Raw genomic sequence first — 21266 nt, forward strand, 5'->3', positions numbered from 1 at the left:
CACTATTCAAAAAGAGGGGAGTTTCTCCTGGTCTCCTGGCCAACAATAGCTGAAGAGAGGACATCCCAAGGCACTGGAAGCATCAGCAATTGGTACTGATGCCCCTGGTATCTCTCAATCAATTCCCTCAATGTCTTCACTCGAATCGTGCAGAACCATGATTCCCATTTAAGGGCAACAACATTATGTCCCACGGGTTGGTCCAGTGTTCAAAATAGCGGGTGCAGCACAGAATGTTCCCAGGTGAGTCCAACAGTAACACAATATTGTCCGGAAACAGAAGAGCTGCAATCCTGTCAGAGAGGCTTGGAACAGATACATCACATCCTTCTCTCTCAATGACCCCAACACATCGATGATGAAAACATCGAATAGGGTGAATGACAAAGGGCAGCGTTGCCTTACCCCCCCTTTCCAGAGGGATAGGTTCTGTGTCGAACCTTACATGGATCTTGGAGCAGGACTACACATTTCAGAAAAAATCCCAGATTTGGCCTGTACTCCCATGGCTTCCAGTTTCATCATGTGTTGCCCATCACACAGAATCGGTCCCAGGGTTCATGGTCAGCAATACCCTTTGTGGGGCGGAGGACTCCGGCACAATCACTTGTAGCACAAGACACACCAGGCTCCAAGCTGACAGTCACCCCATGTCATAGGGTCAGAAGTTGCACTCGGAGAGCAAGGGCTCTTCTCTTGACAACAGGTGACTTGTCAGTGCTCAGAGGTTTCCCAGTGATGTCAAACAACTCAATAGAAACAGGCTATTTCAGCCCCTCGAGCCAGTTCTGCCATTTCATAAGATCATGGCTGATCTGTACCTCAGTCCAGTTTCCCGCTCTTGCCCCATAATTGGAGAGCATAGGACGTGCCAAGCCACTCACCACTACATGATCAATTGCTGTTCCATTCTGCATTCTCCACCGAGGTCATGTAATTGGTAAACCACAGAGCGGAAGCAGAGAGCACCACTGTCGAAGGGTCTTGCTCCACCTTTGAACTTCTGTTTTTGATTGTTTTCCAGACTCCCATAAGGAGCAATGGACAGTCAGAGAGCTATTGTGCGAGGCCATCTAGTGAGGGACCCACAGCTTCACCAGAGATCACATGGCACACACTGTCCAGAGATCACATGGCACACTGACCAGAGATCACATGGCACACACCGTCCAGAGATTACATGGCACACACTGTCCAGAGATCACATGGCACACTGACCAGAGATCACATGGCACACACTGTCCAGAGATTACATGGCACACTGACCAGAGATTACATGGCACACACTATCCAGAGATCACATGGCACACACTGTCCAGAGATCACATGGCACACACCGACCAGAGATCACATGGCACACACTGTCCAGAGATCACATGGCACACACTGTCCAGAGATCACATGGCACACACTGTCCAGAGATCACATGGCACACACCGTCCAGAGATCACATGGCACACACTGATCACATGACCGTGGTGCGGCGCGCTGTGATGACGTCAATTACAGGCACCGCCACTTCCAGTTGTTGCATCAGGCGCAGTGATGGCGGGTGAGTCCTGTGCCGCCGACATCAATCCTCACTCCCTGTGATATTACACACTCCCTGAGATATTACACACTCCCTGTGATATTACACACTCCCTGAGATATTACACACTCCCTGTGATATTACACACTCCCTGTGATATTACACACTCCCTGAGATATTACACACTCCCTGTGATATTACACACTCCCTGAGATATTACACACTCCCTGATACACACTCCCTGTGATATTACATACTCCCTGAGATATTACACACTCCCTGTGATATTACACACTCCCTGTGATATTACACACTCCCTGTGATATTACACACTCCCTGATACACACTGAGATATTACACACTCCCTGATACACACTCCCTGTGATATTACACACTCCCTGATACACACTGAGATATTACACACTCCCTGATATGCACTCACTGTGATATTACACACTCCCTGATATACACTCCCTGTGATATTACACACTCCCTGATACACACTCCCTGTGATATTACACACTGCCTGAGATATTACACACTCCCTGATATACACTCCCTGAGATATTACACACTCCCTGATATGCACTCACTGTGATATTACACACTCCCTGATATACACTCACTGTGATATTACACACTCCCTGATATGCACTCACTGTGATATTACACACTCCCTGATACACACTGAGATATTACACACTCCCTGATATACACTCACTGTGATATTACACACTCCCTGATACACACTCCCTGTGATATTACACACTCCCTGATACACACTCCCTGTGATATTACACACTCCCTGATACACACTGAGATATTACACACTCCCTGATATGCACTCACTGTGATATTACACACTCCCTGATATACACTCCCTGTGATATTACACACTCCCTGATACACACTCCCTGTGATATTACACACTCCCTGATATGCACTCACTGTGATATTACACATTCCCTGATATACACTCACTGTGATATTACACACTCACTGATATTACACGCTTGCTACGATATTACACGCTCACACACTGACCAGAGACCAGTGTATCGATCCGTCTTCACATTTCGCATAACACAATGGCTTACACACAGTCGACACAGGACGCCCTGTGGTGTGTGCCTGCCTGGTGGCCACAGATATTCTGGCAGACGGCTGCCTCACACCATTTAAGATGACTTGTGGAGCTGGGAATTATATGTGGAGAAATGTGAACACATGTCAGTTAACATGTGCAGTGGGCCACGGGGAGGACAGAGGTGTGGGTTACGGGCTGTGGGACCTGGGACTTGCTATGCTCGCTTTGTATTTTGCAGCTTCCCTGTACAGCCAGTTGCTTAGCGCTGGTGATGTGGAGAGCAGGGCGCAGGTTCTGAACCAATACCTTGCCACTCGCAGTTACATCAGCGGATTCACCTTCTCCCACGCTGATGTGGAGGTGTTCCGGTGCCTTGCACACCCACCCCCCGATCACTGCTACCACCTGCTGCGCTGGTACAGGCACATCACAGCTATTTGGGATAGCGCCCAAGATAATGCCAAGACCTGTACACTCCACCCATGTGAGTAGTGACTGATCGCACAGAGTGTCACTGCACATTTTACGGTCCCAGGTGTTGCATGCCCGTGTACCGTGCTCTAAGTATCCAGTTACTTGACCGGCATTTTTCCGCTCCTCTTTAATCCCAGAACTGTGCCCACTCACACTAAATAATCCAAATTGATCCTGGTTTTATAGTGATGGTCTCATTGGCAATGGAACATAAATCCAGGGTGATGCTCCAGTTCAGTGCTTGGGAGTGCTGTATTGCTGGAGGATCCGTCATTAGGTTGAGATGTTAAACTGAGGTCCTATCTACCTGGTCAAGTGGATGTTGAAGATCCCATGGCACTATTTGAAGAGAGAAGATGTCTCTCTCCAGGTGTCCTGGCCAACAATTGGTCATTCACTTCAGTGTTTTTCTCTAAATACATAATGACAGTAAAGTACTTTGAGACATTTCTATAAAAATACCACTTTTCCTTCTTTTTTTCATCTTCATTGGGTGAATGAGTAAGGTACTGAATGAGTACTTTGCATCTATCTTCACAAAAGTATGTAAAGTAATGCACAGTAAAGGAGGAGAAACTGGATCAGATAGAGTGGTGGTACTTAAAAGGTTGGCAGTGCTCAAAGGAGAAAAGTCACCCATTCCGGATGGGATGCATCCTAGAAGTAAGGGAAGTAAGAATGGAAATAGCACAGGCTCTGGCAACAATCTTTCATTCCTCCTTGGATGAGTGGGGCTGGACTTGGGTATACCTAGCAAAAGTTGGCTGACGACACAAAACTTGGAAATGTAATAAATGTAATAAACAGCGAGGAGGATAGTAGCAGCCTGCAGGAGGACATGGACAGGCTGGTGAAATGGACAGAAATATCTCAGATGAAATTCAATGCAGAGAACTGTGAAGTGATGCAATTGGGAGGGGAATGAGGAGAGGCAATATAAGCTAGATGGTTTAAATTTTAAAGGAGGTTCAGGAACAGAGAGATTAACGTACACAAATCTTTGAAGGTGGCAGAACAATTTGGCAAAACTGTTAAAAAAGCATATGGGATCATTGGCTTTACAAATTGCATAGAATACAAAAGCAAAGAAGTTACATTGAAACTTTACAAATTGCTGCTTAGGCCACAGCTGGAGTATTGTGTCCAATTCTGGGCACTACACTTTCGGAAGGATGTCAGGGTCTTGGAGAGGGTACAAAGGGGATTTGACTGAATTGACTGTATATTTTGTGGGTGAAAAGAGTGGGATTAGTTGGAAAGCTGTTTCAAAGAGCCAGCACAGGCATGATGGGCTGAATAGCCTCCTACTGTGCTGTAAGATTCTATGATTCTATGTTTCTGTTTTTATTTCAGCCAAAGGCAAGAGAATTCAGCCACCGTGGGCCCCACCAGCGGCAACAGACCAACCCACCTTACGTCTGTACAACAGTCTGACTCGCAGCAAGGTCAGTGCAACAGTCTGACATGGATTGGGGAGGGGAGGCTCTGGGGCCAGGGATTGGGGGTGGTGGGGAGCTGAGATCTGATGCTGACTATTTGTGTTGTTCCTGGTTCAGGAAATCTTTCAGCCTCAGAATGGGAAACAGGTGCTATGGTACTGCTGCGGGCCCACCGTATATGATGCTTCTCACATGGGACACGCCAGGTACCGGCCACCCCTTCCTCACCCACGGCTTGCTATCGCCCCCCCCCTCTTGCCTGCGCCCCCTCCCCTGCGCCCTCACCCATCTCCCCCTTGCTCTCGTCCCTCCTTCGCTCTCGTCCCCCCTTCACTTTCGTCCCCCTCTTCGCTCTCGTCCCCCCCCCCCTTCGCTCTCGTCCCCCCCCCCTTCGCTCTCGTCCCCCCCTTCGCTCTCATCCCCCATTCGCTCTCGTCCCCCCCTTCGCTCTCGTCCCCCCTTCGCTCTCGTCCCCCCCTTCTCTCTCGTCCCCCCTTCGCTCTCGTCCCCCGCTTCGCTCTCGTCCCCCCCTTTGCTCTCGTGCCCCCCCTTCACTCCCATCCCCCCCCTCGCTCTCATTCCCCCACCCCCGCTCTCGTCCCCCCCTTCGCTTTCGTACCCCCCCTTTGCTCTCGTCCCCCCCTTCGCTCTCGACCCCCCCTTCGCTCTCAACCCACCCCCCCTTCGCTCTCGTCCCCCCTCTTCGCTCTCCTTCCCCCCCTCTTCGCTCTCCTTCCCCCCTTCGCTCTCAGCTCCCCCCTTCACTCTCGGCCCCCCCCTTCATTCTCGGCCCCCCCCTTCGCTCTCGTCCCCCCCTTCATCTCTCGTTCGTTCTTGCTCGCCCACGCCCCCCCTCACCCTCCTCACCCCTTCATCCTCGCCTGCGGCCCCACCCCTGACGCTGGCTGCTGTTGCAGGTCTTACATCTCCTTTGACATTCTGAGGCGGATCCTAATGAACTACTTCAATTACGACGTCTTTTACTGCATGAACATCACCGATGTGGACGACAAGGTAAGATGCTCGCTGTGTCAGCACACAGTCCCACTCACTGTGTCAGCGCACAGTCCCGCTCACTGTGTCAGCGCACAGTCCCGCACACTGTCAGCACACCGTCCCGCTCACTGTATCAGCACACAGTCCCGCTCACTGTGTCAGCACACAGCCCCGCTCAATGTGTCAGCACACAGCTCACTCTGTCAGCCGGTTCAATTGAAAGCACACCAGAAGCGTGCACTTGTGGTCTTGGCCTCTCAGGATGCTGTGCGCTTGTGCTCTTCTCACACTGCAGATCATCAAGCGAGCCCGGCACAACCACCTGTTTGAGGAATACAAGGGCCGGAGCCCGGCTGCAGCCCAGTTGGTGCAGGATGTCACTGCTGCTTTGAAGGTAAGAATCCCCGTCCGTTGCAGCCCCGCCACCACAGCCCCAACCCCGCCCCCACAATTCCGCCTCCACAGCACAGTCCTACAACACAGCCCCAACCCCACAGACCTACCCCCACAGCCCTGCCCCACCCACACAATCCAGCCCTTGACCTGCCTGTTCTGTTGCAGCCTTTCTCCGAGAAGTTGTCTGAAACCACAGACCCGGACAAAAAGCAGATGCTGGAACGGACTCACAGATCGGTGATGTCCGCACTCACATCCCTGCAGCAGCCGCTTCCCGGAGAGGAGATCACCAGGCAGACCGAGGTGGGGTAGCGGGTCACGGGCTGGGGTGGGTCAGGGCGTGGAGCACGGGCAGGGGTGGGGGAGCAGGGTGGGGGAGCGGTATAGGGGAGGGAGCTGGGTGGGTGTGGTCGGGTGGGTGAGCAAGGTTGGGTGGAGACAGAAGCTATTCTCTGCAGTTTGGTTGGGGTCCGTCACTGCCCTCATATGCACACAGTAATCTCTACCAAACGGCTGTAAAGCTCGTGACCATCTTTGTCTGTGGGATTGTTGACCTGGTTAGTCAGAGTGGCACCATGAACCTGTCAATCTTACTAGTTGTTGCAGGTGTTGCTGGACCAGGCAAAGGACGTGCTGTGTGATTGGCTGGATGACCAGTACGGGAGTCAGCTAACTAAGAACTCCATCTTTTCCACACTGCCCCAGCACTGGGAGGCTGATTACCATCAGGACATGGATGCTCTTAATGTAAGTATTTGTGCGGAGTCCTGAGAGTGCTGCTCGGCTCCTCTTGTGTTGCTTGTGACAGTGGAGCTGGAGGGGATCAGTCACCACTTATAATCCTCACAAGCTCAGTTCCACTTCTGGTGGACTGTTGGTCAGATAGCCAGTTGCGCACAGCAGTATCCCACAAACAGCCGTGAACCAATTTTATTTGGGTGATTGTTGGCATGGACGCCAGGAGAAATTCCTCTCTCTTTTTGAATAGTCCCATGGGATCTTTTAACGTTATTAACAGTGGCTGCACGGCATACACCTGGAAGGTTAGTCCCACTCCCCACTCTGTGCTGTAACTAGTGGCCTTGATGCTCTGGGTTAAGGGAGTGCACAGTCCTCAGTGCTGGCTCTCTTGTTTGCTGCAGGTTTTGCCGCCGGATGTTTTGACCCGAGTCAGTGAGTACATGCCCGAGATTGTGCAGTTTGTTGCCAAGGTGATGGACAACGGTTATGGGTGAGTTTTTAAGCTGGTGTTTATGGGCTGAATGTATAACACTGTGATGGGTGAGGCCCTTACCTGTGGGTGCCCACCACCTCATCGGCTTTGAGCAATGACCTTGCTCACCCGGGGTTCGGATCACCTTATGCTGTGTGGCGTTTGACACGGTTAATTCTACTGTCATCTCACCCCTTCCTATACCTCCTTCAAGGCTTCATCTCATTACCTTCTTCTTTGACCATGCCTTCGGACACGCTCCTACCCCAATCCTCTTGGTGCCCATTGAATCCAAGCCCCAGGCTCAGGTGCAAATCCTAAACTGTCCAGCACCTTAGGACATTCTCCTGACATGAAAAGCGCTGTATAAATGCAATTTGTTGTTGTTGTTGCCCTGAGCAAGCATGGTGTGTCTCTGCAGGTACGTCTCCAATGGTTCTGTTTACTTTGATACAGTCAAATTTAGTAATAGTGAGAAGCATTCATACGCCAAGCTGGTACCTGAGGCTGTGGGAGACCAGAAGGCTCTACACGAAGGGGAAGGTGAGAGAACCTAAGGCACATACACACCAGGCAGACTGGCGGGGGGTTGGGGGGGTGGGGGTGACACTGAAGATCATCTTACATTTGGTACAGATGTCAGGAGGACATCTCAAATTGTTTCACAGGATACTGTAAAGTGCAGTGACTGTGTTGTGGGAGAATTTAGCCAGATCGGAATGGGCAGGGTGGGGAAGAGATCTCACACTCACTGACTTACATGGCAAGTTTCTGTTTTCAGGGGATTTGAGCATTTCTGCTGATCGACTGAGTGAGAAGAAATCATCAAATGACTTTGCGCTCTGGAAGGCCTCGAAGCCTGGAGAACCGTCCTGGGACTCGCCCTGGGGCAAGGTTAGAGGGCAGAGAGTTGGGAACGCTGGGGGTGGGAAACCAGGTGGTGGAGCGTGGGGGAACCCTGGGGGGTGGGGGAACCTTGGGGGCAAGGGGCAGCCTGGGCTGGGTGTGGGGTAACCCCAGGGAGGTAGGGGGGCTGGAGCACTCCTGGGGGTATTTGATGTGCCGCTGACGTGTGTTTCCTCTGTCCTGGCAGGGTCGCCCTGGTTGGCACATCGAATGCTCAGCAATGGCTGGTGCCATCCTGGGAGAATCCATGGACATCCACGGGGGAGGCTTTGACCTGCGCTTCCCCCATCATGACAATGAGTTGGCACAGTCTGAGGTGGGATATTGAGGTCTAACCACAACTCTTCCCACTGTGGAGACCGGGGGCAGTATGTCGGGGAAGGCCTGTGTATGGTGGGGGGGTGGGTGGGTGGGGGGGTGCGGGCCACAATGACGGCTGGGGCTTGTGACCAGTTAGGCTGATAATGCTGCTCTGCAGCACAGTGTGTTGGGTGAGGCTGAACGACAGTTCCTGTTTTCCACTGTCGGGAGGGCTGCCGGAGCGGTACGGGTGGTTGTCAGGGTTCGTACTGTGTGGGGGTGGAGGGTGGTGGGGGCTGTTGGTGAGTTAGGGCTGTGGGTGAGTGGGGGTGGGGTGGTTAATGAGTGAGGGTGCAGGCGGGGCTGCATGTGGGTTGGGGGCTGTGTGTGGGTGGAGCTGCTGACCTATGGATCTTACGCACAGGCATACTTTGATAACGACCACTGGGTGCGGTACTTTCTGCACACCGGTCACCTCACCATCGCGGGCTGCAAGATGTCCAAATCCTTAAAAAACTTCATCACCATCAAAGATGCACTGAGCAAGCACACAGGTACCAGCCCCCAAAACCCCCAACGCCCCGGCCCACAACGCCCGGCCCCCTGGTGCCCCAGTCCCCTACACCCCAGCCCCTCGAGGCACCAGCCCCTTGACGCCCCAATCCCCCGGGTCCCCAGCTGTGGGAGAGGGGTTCTGGCTGAGGGGTGGAGCTCTGGGATTGGGGTGGGAGGGGTCTCTGGGACTGGGGGAAGGAGATTGTCTCCAGGGGCTGGAGGGTCTCTTGATGGTATGTGTGTTTCTAGCCCGCCAGCTTCGCTTGGCATTCCTCATGCACTCCTGGAAGGACACACTGGACTATTCCAGCAACACCATGGAGTCAGCCATTCAGTATGAGAGGTTCTTAAATGTAAGTAAACCACCGCTTTGGATACAGAGTAAAGCTCCCTCCACATTATCCGTCCACATCCCGCGTTTGTGTGGCAGTGCAGGGTTGTTTGTGCTAGAGGGTGGAGTGGTTTGTGTGGTGTGGGTGGCGGGGGGTGGTTTGTGCTGGGGGGTGGTTTGTGCTGGGGGGTAGTGCGGGAGAGGTGAATTGGTGGTGGGTGGGGCGTGTGTCTAATCTCTGGCTAAGCTCACCATGTTTGACAGGAGTTCTTCCTGAATGTGAAAGATATCCTCCGGACACCAACCAGCATCACCGGGCGGTTTGAGAAGTGGCAACAACATGAGCTGGCCGTCAACAAAGGGTCAGTGTCTGCGGGGTGGGGTGGGGGGTGTATGTCTGCCCTGGGCCAGGCTGGGTGGGGGGCGTGAGTCCCCTGAGCCAGGCTGCAGTGAGATCCTGAGCTGAGGCTGGGCAGGGAGGGGGCTGGGACCAGGGGTGGAGTGTTTGCCCTGAGTCAGGAGGGGTGGGGGTGGGGGGGGTGGGGTGTAAGACCCGGGTTCCCTGGCTATCAGCCCTGGCCGTGAGGAGCTCCCTGCGGGGACAGACGGGACAGTGTGATATCGTGGTATGTGTGTGTGTGTTGCAGGTTTGGGGAGAGGAAGCGAGCGGTGCATGCGGCACTGTGTGACAATGTGGACACCCGCACGGTGCTGGAGGAGCTCCGGGGCCTCATCACTCAGTGCAACACCTACATTGCGCTGGAGAAGAGCAGCAAACGCCTGCCCAACCGCCTGCTGCTCAACCGCATCGCAACCTACATCACACACATGTTCAAGGTGAGGAGCTGGGACGCTGCCCTTGCCCGCAGCACATTTTCTCTCTCTCCGTCGCTTACAATTCTCTCTCCCTCGCCCCGAGCTCTTTTTCACTCTCGTGCTTCCTATCACTCTTTGCCCCCCTTGCCCCGAGCTCTCTCTCACTCTCTGTCTCCTCTCCCCACTTGCCCTAAGCTCTCAGGCCTGTGATTGCTCAGGGCAGTAACCGCTGATCGCTTTTTTGTCCTGTTTGCACCAACAGGTCTTTGGAGCAATAGAGGGCGAGGAGCCCATTGGATTCCCAGTTGGAAGTGCCAGCCATAGTGTGAACGTAAGTCGACAACCACAAATTACATTTCTTGAGCACCCTTCATATCGGAAAGTTTGTGGCAATTCAGAGGTCAGATTTGAACCGGCGTTCCCACCATGGGCGTGGAGAGATCAGCGAAGTCTCCTTGGAGCTCAACTGGCTCCAATGTGACATGTTTTCAACAGAAAGTCAGAATCGAACCAATCCTCTGTGACGTCCTCTAGTCCGGTTCTTGAGCCGATAGGGGCTCATCGGCAGGACCTGGAACAGCGGACCAGTCACTGGGGACAAGAAGTCATCCCACTCAACTCCTGTTAATCCTGCGAGCCAAACGCTAACGGATAGGGTGGTCCCAGCTGGACAAGCAGCGGGAAACTTCCAGACAGCAATATCAATGTTGTGTCAGCCTGGCTCAGTCACTGGGGGTTGAGTTGCTGTCAGTTGCTCGGGTGGAGTTAGGGAGGGTGGCATTGCCATGTGTCGGGATTGGGGCCTTGACACCTTGTGTCTCTGTCTTCTGCAGCTTGAAACCACAGTCATGCCATACCTGAAGGCCATGTCAGATTTCCGGGAGAGCGTGCGCCACATCGCCCGTGAGAGGAGAGGTGTGGACTGAGAGTCTGCTGGGGGAGGGTAGCGGGTTGTGGGGGGAGCGTGTTGGTGGGGGAGCGTGTCGGGGGTGGGGGAGAGCTTGATGCCCTCCCCGCCCCCAGGTGATGCCCCACAGGTGACTCCCTGCTCTGTTGTGCTGCTCTTATAGTCAGTGAGGTGCTGCGGGTGTGTGATTCTCTCAGAGACGACGTGCTCCCAGAACTTGGTGTGAGACTCGAGGATCACGAAGGTAACGTCTCGCTCTCTCTCTGCCTCTAATTTCCCTTCCCCCACCCCCACTCCATCTGCCTCTCTCCGCTGTGTGAGCTCTGGTCTGGCTCCTGTCCCTCTGTTCCACCAGAGCTTTCAGCCATACTGCCCCCATTCTCTGAAACTCTGGCAGGCACCCTCTTCTTCATTGCCCCATTTTTGTTCTCAGCCACCTCCTCCCTCGCTCCCTCCCTCCCTCCCTCCCTCCCTCACTCTCGTATCTTTCCCACCATTGGCTGTGAAGCTGTGTGTAATTGTCAGATCACTTATAATGGTGTGTGTGCAGGGCTGCCCACTGTGGTGAAGTTGGTTGACAGAGAGACTCTGCTTAAGGAACGAGAGGAGAAGAAAAAGGTAACGATGGCGAGCATGATACAGGGACCGGGCGGAGGGGAGCTGTGGGGGAGGGGGGGCTGGGGGCAAGGTGGGGCTGTGGGAGAGTAGTGTGACACCATACCCAGGCATCATGCAGAGCAGCCTGTTTGCTGACTCTGAATGATTGTGTGGGGGTGGGTGAGTTTGTGGGTGTGAGTGAGTGTGAGTATGTGTGGGCGAGAGTGTGTGTGGGGGCTGGAATCCCCAGCGCACACAGAGATAATTACTTGAGTTTTATTTCCAGATTGAAGAGGAGAAGAGGAGGAAAAAGGAGGAGGCGTTGCAGAAAAAACAACAGCAGGAGGTGAGGCAGTGAGAGACAGAGAGAGAGAGTGTCTCACAGAGAGAGATGAGCTCACAGACAGTCAGACAGAGAGACAAACAACAACTTGCATTTATATAGCGCCCTTCATGCGGGGTAGCGTCCCGGAGCGCTTTACAGTGGTGGAATTTGACCCGAACCGGAGGAGAGGGAGGGCGGAGGTGACCGTAAGTACGATCAAAAAGGAAGGTGGGATTTGAAGGTGGGAAGGGATGGAGAGTGTTCCAGAGTTTCAGGGCATAGTGGATGAAGGCTTGGCCACTGATTGTGGAACGTCAGGCACGAGGGACAAATAAGAGGCTGGAACCAGCTGAGCAGAGATAGAGAGCAAACAGCAATATCAGGGATTGACACATTTCATCCTCTCCTGACAGGAAGCGAGGCTTGCCAGGATGAAAATCCCCCCCAGTGAGATGTTCCGATTGGAGAAGGACAAATATTCCAAATTTGATGAGAATGTAAGTATCTGGCAGGGTGGTACTAGAAGACCTGTCCCAGGAGGAATACAGAGGGCAAATCATATAATAATATAATAATAATAATCCTTGCATTTGATATAGCCATTAACGTGCAATAGCCAGGAGCCAACAGTCTCACACCCAGCGTGTTAAACAGTCTTGGGGTGACAGCCGCTGGTGCCCGAATTTATGAACTGACTCTTAAATCAGCATCTGGAACCCACCCTGATTGGTTTGCAGAGAGATAAGCAGCTGCTGCTTCAGCTCCGCACCTCCAACTGATGGAACCATTAATTGGAAGGGACGTGTACCTGAGCTGTGGGCAGGAAGATGGTGGCAATGCTCTCACATATTTCATGCTGAGCTGGAAGCTTGCAGGTAGTTCCTGCTACCTGTCATGCACCCCGTGAGGGATCAAATCTGCGCTTGTCGGATGTCAATTGATAAACTGGTAACTACCCGCCATGGGTAGCTGAGGGCTGTGGGGAGGGTCGGGTCTCCAGCTCACACACGGACATTTGGCTGTTCAGCTCCAAGGAGACCTCGCTGGAATCCCCATACCCTTCCCATTTGGAGTCCTGTAGCTCAGTGGTTAGAGCACTCGATTTGCAAGTGAGAGACCTGAGTTCAATTCCAGGCAGAGGGCGAAACCTTGGGCAAGTTTCCTTACTCCACACAGAGCCTAATAATAATCCCTCCAAAAAACAAAAATAATAATTAAATTGGTCATTTTCAATCTACGACTGTTTGTGGGACATTGCTGTGCGCAATTGGCTGCCGCGTTCACCCACAAATATACAGTCAATTCACTTCACAGTGTGTTCTGTGAAGCGCTTTGGGACGTCCTCTCGACGTGAAAAGCGCTATATCAAATGCAAGGATTATTATTATTATTAATAGGCTCCAATGTGAAACCAGTCCAGTCACTTGGGACAGGGAGCCATCCCACTCAGCTCCTGTTAACCCTGCAACCCAAAGCCCTAACGGGTAGGGTGGTCCTAGCTGGACAAGCAGTGGGAAAGTTTGTAAGACAGAACTCTCAATGGCAAGCTATCCGGTTTTAGCTGGTTAGACTCCCAACAGTTACCCCAATGCACACACTGGCTCTTGTCAACCTGCACCTAAAAGTCTCTGGAATTAGGTAAGCAGGGTGTGTCCCTCTGGGGAGAGAGTGTGAGAGTGAGTCTGACTTCCACGCCCTTGTTTCTCTCCCAGGGGTTCCCCACTCACGACATTGAGGGAAAGGAGCTGAGCAAAGGGCAGAGCAAGAAGCTGAGGAAAGCATATGAGGCGCAGGAGAAGCTGTACAGCGAGTACGTCCACACCCTGCAGAGCGAGAGCTGAGGTCAGGCAGCGCTTGCCAGCCGTCTGACCGGAGACTGGGGGGCAGCAAAGTGGAGTGTGTGAGTGAGTGAGTGTGAACATACCAATTAGTGTAAATGTGAGAGCGAGTGAGTAAATCCATTGACCATTGACTGTAACCTCTTGATTGGGGAGGCAAACCATGAATGAAAATTCCAATGAAGGAGGGCTTTCCCTGCCCCTGGTGTCCAGCTGAGGGCTGTGGGCAGGGTCTGGTCTCCAGCTCACACACAGACATTTGGCTTTTGATGTATTTGTCAATCTGATTGTGACAAACACTGCAACTGCAATAATGAATAAATGAAGCTTTGAACTTTGATGAATAGGAATACTATTACTAGTCGCAGTTGTGTTTATTATACCTCACACACTAATCTGATGAGAAATGCCTGAAGGTCACAGCTTAGCTCCTGGCTTGCGCTCCCTGGGTTAGTGAGGAGAAATCCGCCAATGTTCCCTGCTCCTGATCACTGGCAGATATCCCCTGCTGGAAGGTAGGTGAGGAGCCTCGGGGGCGGGGGATCAGAAACAGATTTTCTGAGCTGTCTGACACAGAGCTGGGTATTGGAGGAACTGTTGGTCAGGACCCTGATGCAAAGACTTGGGAATGCTTCCTTAGGGTACTCCCTCCTCATTGGCCTTCCCAACTCTTCCCTTCACAAGTTGCAGATCATCCAAAACTCTGCAGCTCGTGTACTCTCACGCACGTGACCCCATCACTCCCACCCTCGCCCTACTCCACTGGCTCCCCATCCCCCAGAGGATCAAGTTCAAGATCCTCGTCCTCACCTTTAAGGCCATCCATGGCCTTGCCCCCTCCTACCTCTGACCTGCTGACTCCCTACGAGCCTGTCCGCTCCCTCCGTTCATCAGGCTCCGGGCTGCTCCATGTTTCCCGCCCGACCCGCCCATCAGTGGCAGGGCTTTCAGCCTCTCTGCCCCCACACTCTGGAACTCCATCCTACAGTCCTTTTGCCTTGCTTCCTCTCTTGCCTCCTTCAAGGTCAGTCTCAAGATCTTTCTCTTCAACCGTGCCTTTGGTCTCCCTCCCACCTCTCTGCCTTCCCTCACCCCTACACCATCCCCCCCCTCCCCCATGCTCGGGCCCCGACACCTGACTGTTCAGTGGTTTGGGACGTCCTCCCGACATGAAAGGCGCTCTATAAATGTAATTTTGTTGTTAGTGCTCCACGGATGGACATCCCCAGCTCTACTTCAAACCCATCACCAAGACTAAGCTTACTTCCACCACCAGCTCACTTGTATCCCTATTTCATCCTCTCCACAGTGAATCCATCATCCATGTCTTAGTCACCTCGAAGATAGACTGCTCCAATGCTCTTCCTTACATCAACAACACCAACTTATATTTATATAGTGCCCTCTACGCCAGGCGGTGTCTCAGAGCGCTTAGCAATGGCGGAGCCCCGAGGCTGAGCCAGGAGGACGGGAAAGGTGACCGTGGGCGCAGTTGAAGAGGAAGGTCTTCAGGCATGACCTGAAGATGGGGAAGGAGGGAGCGAGGCAAAGGGGTTGAGGGAGGGAGTTCCAAAGTTTCGGGGTGTAGTGGCTAAAAGAACGGTGGAGCGGAGGATTCGGGGGACACGGAGGAGGCCGGGCCCAGTAGAGCAGAGCCAGCAGGTACTGCTGTGGGGAGAGAGGTTAGAGAGATAGGGGAGTGCCAAGGAATGGAGGGATTTAAACACTAGAGTGAAGATCTTGAAGTTGATCGCTTTGTGACAGGGAGCCAGTGGAGTTTGGCAGGGACTGGAGTAATCGGGGTATGAAGTTTGGTGCGGGTGAGAATGTGGGCGGTGGAGTTTTGAATGAGCTGAATTTTGTGACTAGTGGAGGAGGGGAGACCAGCGAGGAGGGCATTAGAGTAGTCCAGTTGAGATGACAAAGTCATGGACAAGGGTTTCGGCAGCTTTTGGGATGAGGTATTGTCGGAAACGGACAATGTGGCCGAGGTGGAAGAAAGCGGTGCTGGTCATGGACCGAATGTGGGGAAGGAAGGATAACTGGGGGTCGAACCTGATACCTAAGTTGCACATGGGTTCTAAGAGTTTTAAGGACAGGTTGGGTAGGTAGAGGAGGTCGGAAGACGTCGGCGGGAGCCAAAGAGTATAATGTCCATCTTGTTAATGTTTAACTGCAGGAAATTTGCGCTTATCCAGCTCTTGTTGTCCAATAGACAAACTTACAGAACATCAGGGGACAAGGGGTCGCAGCTGGAGGTGGAAAAGTAGAGTCGAGTATCATCCGCATACATGTGGAAGTTAATCCCGTGTCTGCAGATGACATCACCGTGAGGGAGTGTATAGATGAGGAAGGGGACCAAGGATGGATCCCTGGGGTATCCCCATAGGTGACCGGGTGGAAGTGAGAAGAAAAACCATTTGCAGAAATGTAGTGCTGGTGGTTTGTAAGGTAGGACTCGAACCAGGTAAGTGCAGTCCCACTGATGAGGATGATGGAGGACAGGTGATGGAGGAGGATGGCGAGATCGACTGTCGAAAGCGGCAGATAGGTCCAAGAGGACGAGGAGGCAGAGGGAGCCCTGGTCACAGATAGAGAGAATATCGTTTGTGACTTTCACGACCGCTATCTCTGTATTGTGGGCAGGACGTGACTGGAGTGGTTTGAGTAGGGTGTGGAGGAAGAGGTGTGCGCGGAGTTGGTTGGCAACAACTCGTTCCAGAACTCTGGTAAGGAAGGGCAGGTTTGAGATAGAGCGGTAGTGGCTGAGGTTGGAGGGATTGAAGGTAGGTTTTTTAAGGAGGGGTTGATGACTGCGGTTTTGAGGGTGAGTGGGACTGGTCAAGAGGAGAGAGATTGGTTACTAGTGTTAAAAACATCAAATCAGCACCAAATCAGCCACAACTAATAAACGCCTAATAATAATCCCTCCAAAAAAAAAAACAATAATAAATTGGTCATTTTCAATCTACGACTGTTTGTGGGACATTGATGTGCGCAATTGGCTGCCGCGTTCGCCCACAAATATACAGTCAATTCACTTTACAATGTGTTCTGTGAAGCGCTTTGGGATGTCCTCCCGACGTGAAAAGCGCTATATCAAATGTAAGGATTATTATTATTATTATTATTAACTACCTTCAAATGATCTCTGCACACCCAGTATTCCCAATGCTGATCAGCATTCATGGGCCACTGCTAGAATGTGAGTGTAGAGCTAAGGTTAAACGCTCTGGGATGTTACTCCATGTGAAGGGCGTTATATAAATGCAAGTTGCCTGGAGTTGGGTGGGATAACTTCTTTGCACACACACACACACACACGCATGCGCTTCCCACTCGCTCACTGTCTACTTGATAGAAGCTGTGGACAGTACGAATCTGCAGGAGAGAGGAACTGGAAACAGCAGTATCATCACTTAGACGGTACAGTGCTGAAACAGGCTGGTGTTAGACTCCACGGTCCGTGATGCACAGAAGCATCGCAATGGTCAGGGCGACCATTATTCACACCAAACCTGTCAAGCCACGAAATGTATAAAAATATTCAACGGTCAGAGCAATGGACAGCAGTGGTTCCATGACCCACCACCACCACCATAATAATCCTTGCGTTATTAATATTATTTGAGATAGCGCCTTGCCACATCTTTGAGACGCCTCAAAGCGCTTCGCGGAATGTAAAGTGTTATTGTTATTGGATTATATATCCAGTGACTGTGTGTTTTGTGGGTGAAATACAGAGGCCAATTGCGCACAGAAGTATCCCCCAATCAGTCGTGGATAGAGTTACCAAATTATATATATATATATATATTATATAGCCTTCCGCCCATCACTGACCCTACAGTTTAGTTTGGATACTCTGACCCGTGGGGATGGGTTTGCGCACGTGTCAGACACCTTCTGCCCACGTGGGTGCATTTCGGTCCGTGGACGGTAATTGACACCTTTAAGAAGCCGCTCCAACCCCGCAGCAAGGCGCTCGCTCATTGGTCGGCGGCCCGCGGACCAATCAGCGAGCGCCTCAGTGCTGCCCCCGCCGGCCGGCGCGGGAGCCACAGGGAGCGCCAGCCCGCGTGAGGGAGAGGGAGAATCGCCGCCCGTCATCCCGGCACGAAACCGAGCCGCAGCCCGGCAGCCAGGTACCGGAGAGAGAGAGAGAGAGAGAGCTCGGGCCTCACACTGACCAGAGAGAGAGAGGCCTCACACTGACCAGAGAGAGCTCAGGCCTCACACTGACCAGAGAGAGAGAGAGCTCAGGCCTCACACTGACCAGAGAGAGCTCAGGCCTCACACTGACCAGAGAGAGAGAGGCCTCACACTGACCAGAGAGAGCTCAGGCCTCACACTGACCAGAGAGAGAGAGGCCTCACACTGACCAGAGAGAGAGCTCAGGCCTCACACTGACCAGAAAGAGCTCAGGCCTCACACTGACCAGAGAGAGAGCTCAGGCCTCACACTGACCAGAGAGAGCTCAGGCCTCACACTGACCAGAGAGAGCTCAGGCCTCACACTGACCAGAGAGAGCTCAGGCCTCACACTGACCAGAGAGAGAGAGCTCAGGCCTCACACTGACCAGAGAGAGCTCAGGCCTCACACTGACCAGAGAGAGCTCAGGCCTCACACTGACCAGAGAGAGCTCAGGCCTCACACTGACCAGAGAGCTCAGGCCTCACACTGACCAGAGAGAGAGAGGCCTCACACTGACCAGAGAGAGAGCTCAGGCCTCACACTGACCAGAGAGAGAGGCCTCACACTGACCAGAGAGAGAGCTCAGGCCTCACACTGACCAGAGAGAGCTCAGGCCTCACACTGACCAGAGAGAGAGCTCAGGCCTCACACTGACCAGAGAGAGAGCTCAGGCCTCACACTGACCAGAGAGAGCTCAGGCCTCACACTGACCAGAGAGAGCTCAGGCCTCACACTGACCAGAGAGAGCTCAGGCCTCACACTGACCAGAGAGAGCTCAGGCCTCACACTGACCAGAGAGCTCAGGCCTCACACTGACCAGAGAGAGAGAGGCCTCACACTGAACAGAGAGAGAGAGAGAGAGAGGCCTCACACTGACCAGAGAGAGAGGCCTCACACTGACCAGAGAGAGAGCTCAGGCCTCACACTGACCAGAGAGAGAGAGAGATAAGCCTCACACTGACCAGAGAGAGAGAGAGATAGGCCTCACACTGACCAGAGAGAGAGCTCAGGCCTCACACTGACCAGAGAGAGAGAGAGATAAGCCTCACACTGACCAGAGAGAGAGAGAGAGAGATAGGCCTCACACTGACCAGGGAGAGAGATGGGCCTCACACTGACTTGAGAGAGCTCAGACCTCACACTGACCAGAGAGAGAGCTCAGGCCTCATACTGACCAGAGAGAGAGCTCAGGCCTCATACTGACCAGAGAGAGAGCTCAGGCCTCACACTGACCAGAGAGAGAGAGAGGCCTCATACTGACCAGAGAGAGAGCTCAGGCCTCACACTGACCAGAGAGAGAGAGAGGCCTCACACTGACCAGAGAGAGAGAGAGAGAGGCCTCACACTGACCATAGAGAGAGAGAGAGAGAGAGGCCTCACATTGACCAGATAGAGAGAGAGGCCTCACATTGACGAGAGAGAGAGATAGGCCTCACACTGACCAGAGAGAGAGATAGGCTTCACGCTGACCAGAGAGAGAGAGAGAGATAGGCCTCACGCTGACCAGAGAGCGCCAGATCTCACACTGACCAGAGAGAGAGAGACATAGGCCTCAGACTGACCAGAGAGTGACCCTCAGACCTCCCACTGACCAGAGAGAGAGATATAGTGCTAGGCCTCACCCTGAGAGTCCACATGTAAACTGGGAATGTGGCCTAAAGTAGTGTGTACGTTTGTACAGTTTTCTAATATAAATTGTTGTTATTAAAATGTAATTTTTTTTACAAGAGAGTTGTTACAAACTGGAATGCACTGCCTGAAGGAGTAGTGGAAGCATATTCGATAATAGATTTCAAAAGGGAATTAGAAAGTACTTAAAAAGGAAAAAATTGCCAGGCTATGGGATAAGAGCGGGGGAGGGGGACTAGTTGGTAGTTCTTTCAAAGAGCTGGCAGCGGCACGATGGGCTGAATGGCCTCCTGTGCCGTATAATTCTATGAAATGGCTTTAAATGATGGGTGAGCCCCAAGCGGTAAGGAGAGGAGGGGAATTTAGGTTAAAAAGAATGGTATGCAAACCATGTTTTTGAACCCGTGGTGAGGGTGAAGGGATTTGGGGAGAAAATTAAGAGTGTGATCATACGAATGCTCCGAGATCTTACCCTGTGTGAAGGATACTATATACATGCAATTTGTTGTTGTCGTGGCTGAACTCTGAGTGATGAATGAGCAGTGGAGCCCAATCAGAAAGATGAGGGGACCTCCTGGGGAATAGCATGGGAGGACATTGCAGAGGTAGGAAAGGTTTTGATCATGAGGGATCTGAAGGTCAAGATAGAGATGTTGAAGTTGATCGTCTGGATTGGGTATCGGGTGCCAGTAGAGGATAGGAGTACAGCAATTTTACTTTTATATAATGGTGTGTGGAGCCTGGTACAGGGGAGGATTGGGACTGAGTAACGGGTGTGTAGAGCCTGATAAAGGGTGGAGTGACTGGAGAAATCTAGGCTTGAGGTAACAAGAGGGATGAGACAGTGTACAACTGTAACTCTGGGGGAACCAGAATGAGAAGCCGTTAGAGGAAATCTTGTGCAATAAAATACCCTATACATTTATTAGATGGCAAATGCATTTCAATGTAGAAAAGTGTGAGGTGGTACGTGTTGGTAGAAGGAATAAGGAAGTCACATACATCTTGGAAAATAAAAACCTAAATGGGGTAGATGAGCAAAGGGATCGAGAGCTACACATACACAATTCACCGAAAGTAGCAACAACAACAACAACAACAACAACAAGATTCCATTTATAGAGCGCCTTTCACATCAGGAGGACGTCCCAAGGCGCTGCACAGTTGGGTCATGACCCGAGCAGGGGGGAAATGGTCAGGGTGAGGGGAGGGAAGGGAGGGAGAGAGGAGGGGGGAAATGGTCAGGGTGAGGGGAGGGAATGGAGGGAGCGAGGAGGAGGAAGAGAGTCGAGAGGGGAGCTGAAGGCGCGGTCAAAGAGAAAGGTTTTGAGACCGGCCTTGAAGGAGGAAAGGGAGGAAGCGGCGAAGGCACTGGGGGATGGAGTTCCAGAGCAACACAGGTTAATAAGGCCATAATAAGGCCATGCTGTACATTCTAATGTATTCTAATATATTACAATTCTAACAAGTTCATAACTTCATATATTGACCAGAAAAGTTTGGATATTAAAAAAGTGTGTTAATTTTCCATTCAGTAACGGTGTAGTGAAAGACTCAGGAATGCTGCCTCCCTATCCTGTGGTTTTCCTGGGTTATTATTTCCCATGTGTGATATGCAGACCAAACCCAATGGTTTGTTCAATCTGTACATTTCTGCGTTCAGACCCTGTAGAAAAATATATATGTATTCTGAGCAGAGATTGATCTGGTGTGTGTTAGAATACTGGTTGGA

The 21266-nt window shown here is 52.1% G+C and overlaps 1 protein-coding gene across 2 annotated transcripts; it reads left to right on the forward strand.

The window, feature by feature from the left end:
* Positions 1 to 1511: 1511 nt before the first annotated feature.
* cars1 (cysteinyl-tRNA synthetase 1) lies at positions 1512 to 14061 on the forward strand. 2 transcript variants are annotated; one of them, XM_007887375.2, is made up of 23 exons: positions 1512 to 1552; positions 2857 to 3102; positions 4446 to 4537; positions 4649 to 4737; positions 5449 to 5545; positions 5823 to 5921; positions 6089 to 6226; positions 6521 to 6670; positions 7066 to 7154; positions 7558 to 7679; positions 7918 to 8030; positions 8230 to 8358; positions 8767 to 8896; positions 9147 to 9250; positions 9493 to 9590; positions 9876 to 10065; positions 10307 to 10375; positions 10878 to 10959; positions 11115 to 11195; positions 11502 to 11569; positions 11835 to 11894; positions 12287 to 12370; positions 13586 to 14061. In XM_007887375.2, exons 1-23 carry the CDS (start codon positions 1546 to 1548, stop codon positions 13712 to 13714), a joined length of 2466 nt encoding a protein of 821 aa, XP_007885566.1. In that variant the 5' UTR covers positions 1512 to 1545; the 3' UTR covers positions 13715 to 14061. The 2 variants fall into 2 exon arrangements, with proteins under 2 accessions (XP_007885566.1, XP_007885568.1); XM_007887377.2 differs by lacking the exon at positions 2857 to 3102.
* The last annotated feature ends 7205 nt before the right edge of the window (positions 14062 to 21266 follow it).

The sequence above is a fragment of the Callorhinchus milii genome, unplaced genomic scaffold (genome assembly GCF_018977255.1).
Source record: "Callorhinchus milii isolate IMCB2004 unplaced genomic scaffold, IMCB_Cmil_1.0 Scaffold17, whole genome shotgun sequence".
Lineage (NCBI taxonomy): Eukaryota > Metazoa > Chordata > Chondrichthyes > Chimaeriformes > Callorhinchidae > Callorhinchus > Callorhinchus milii.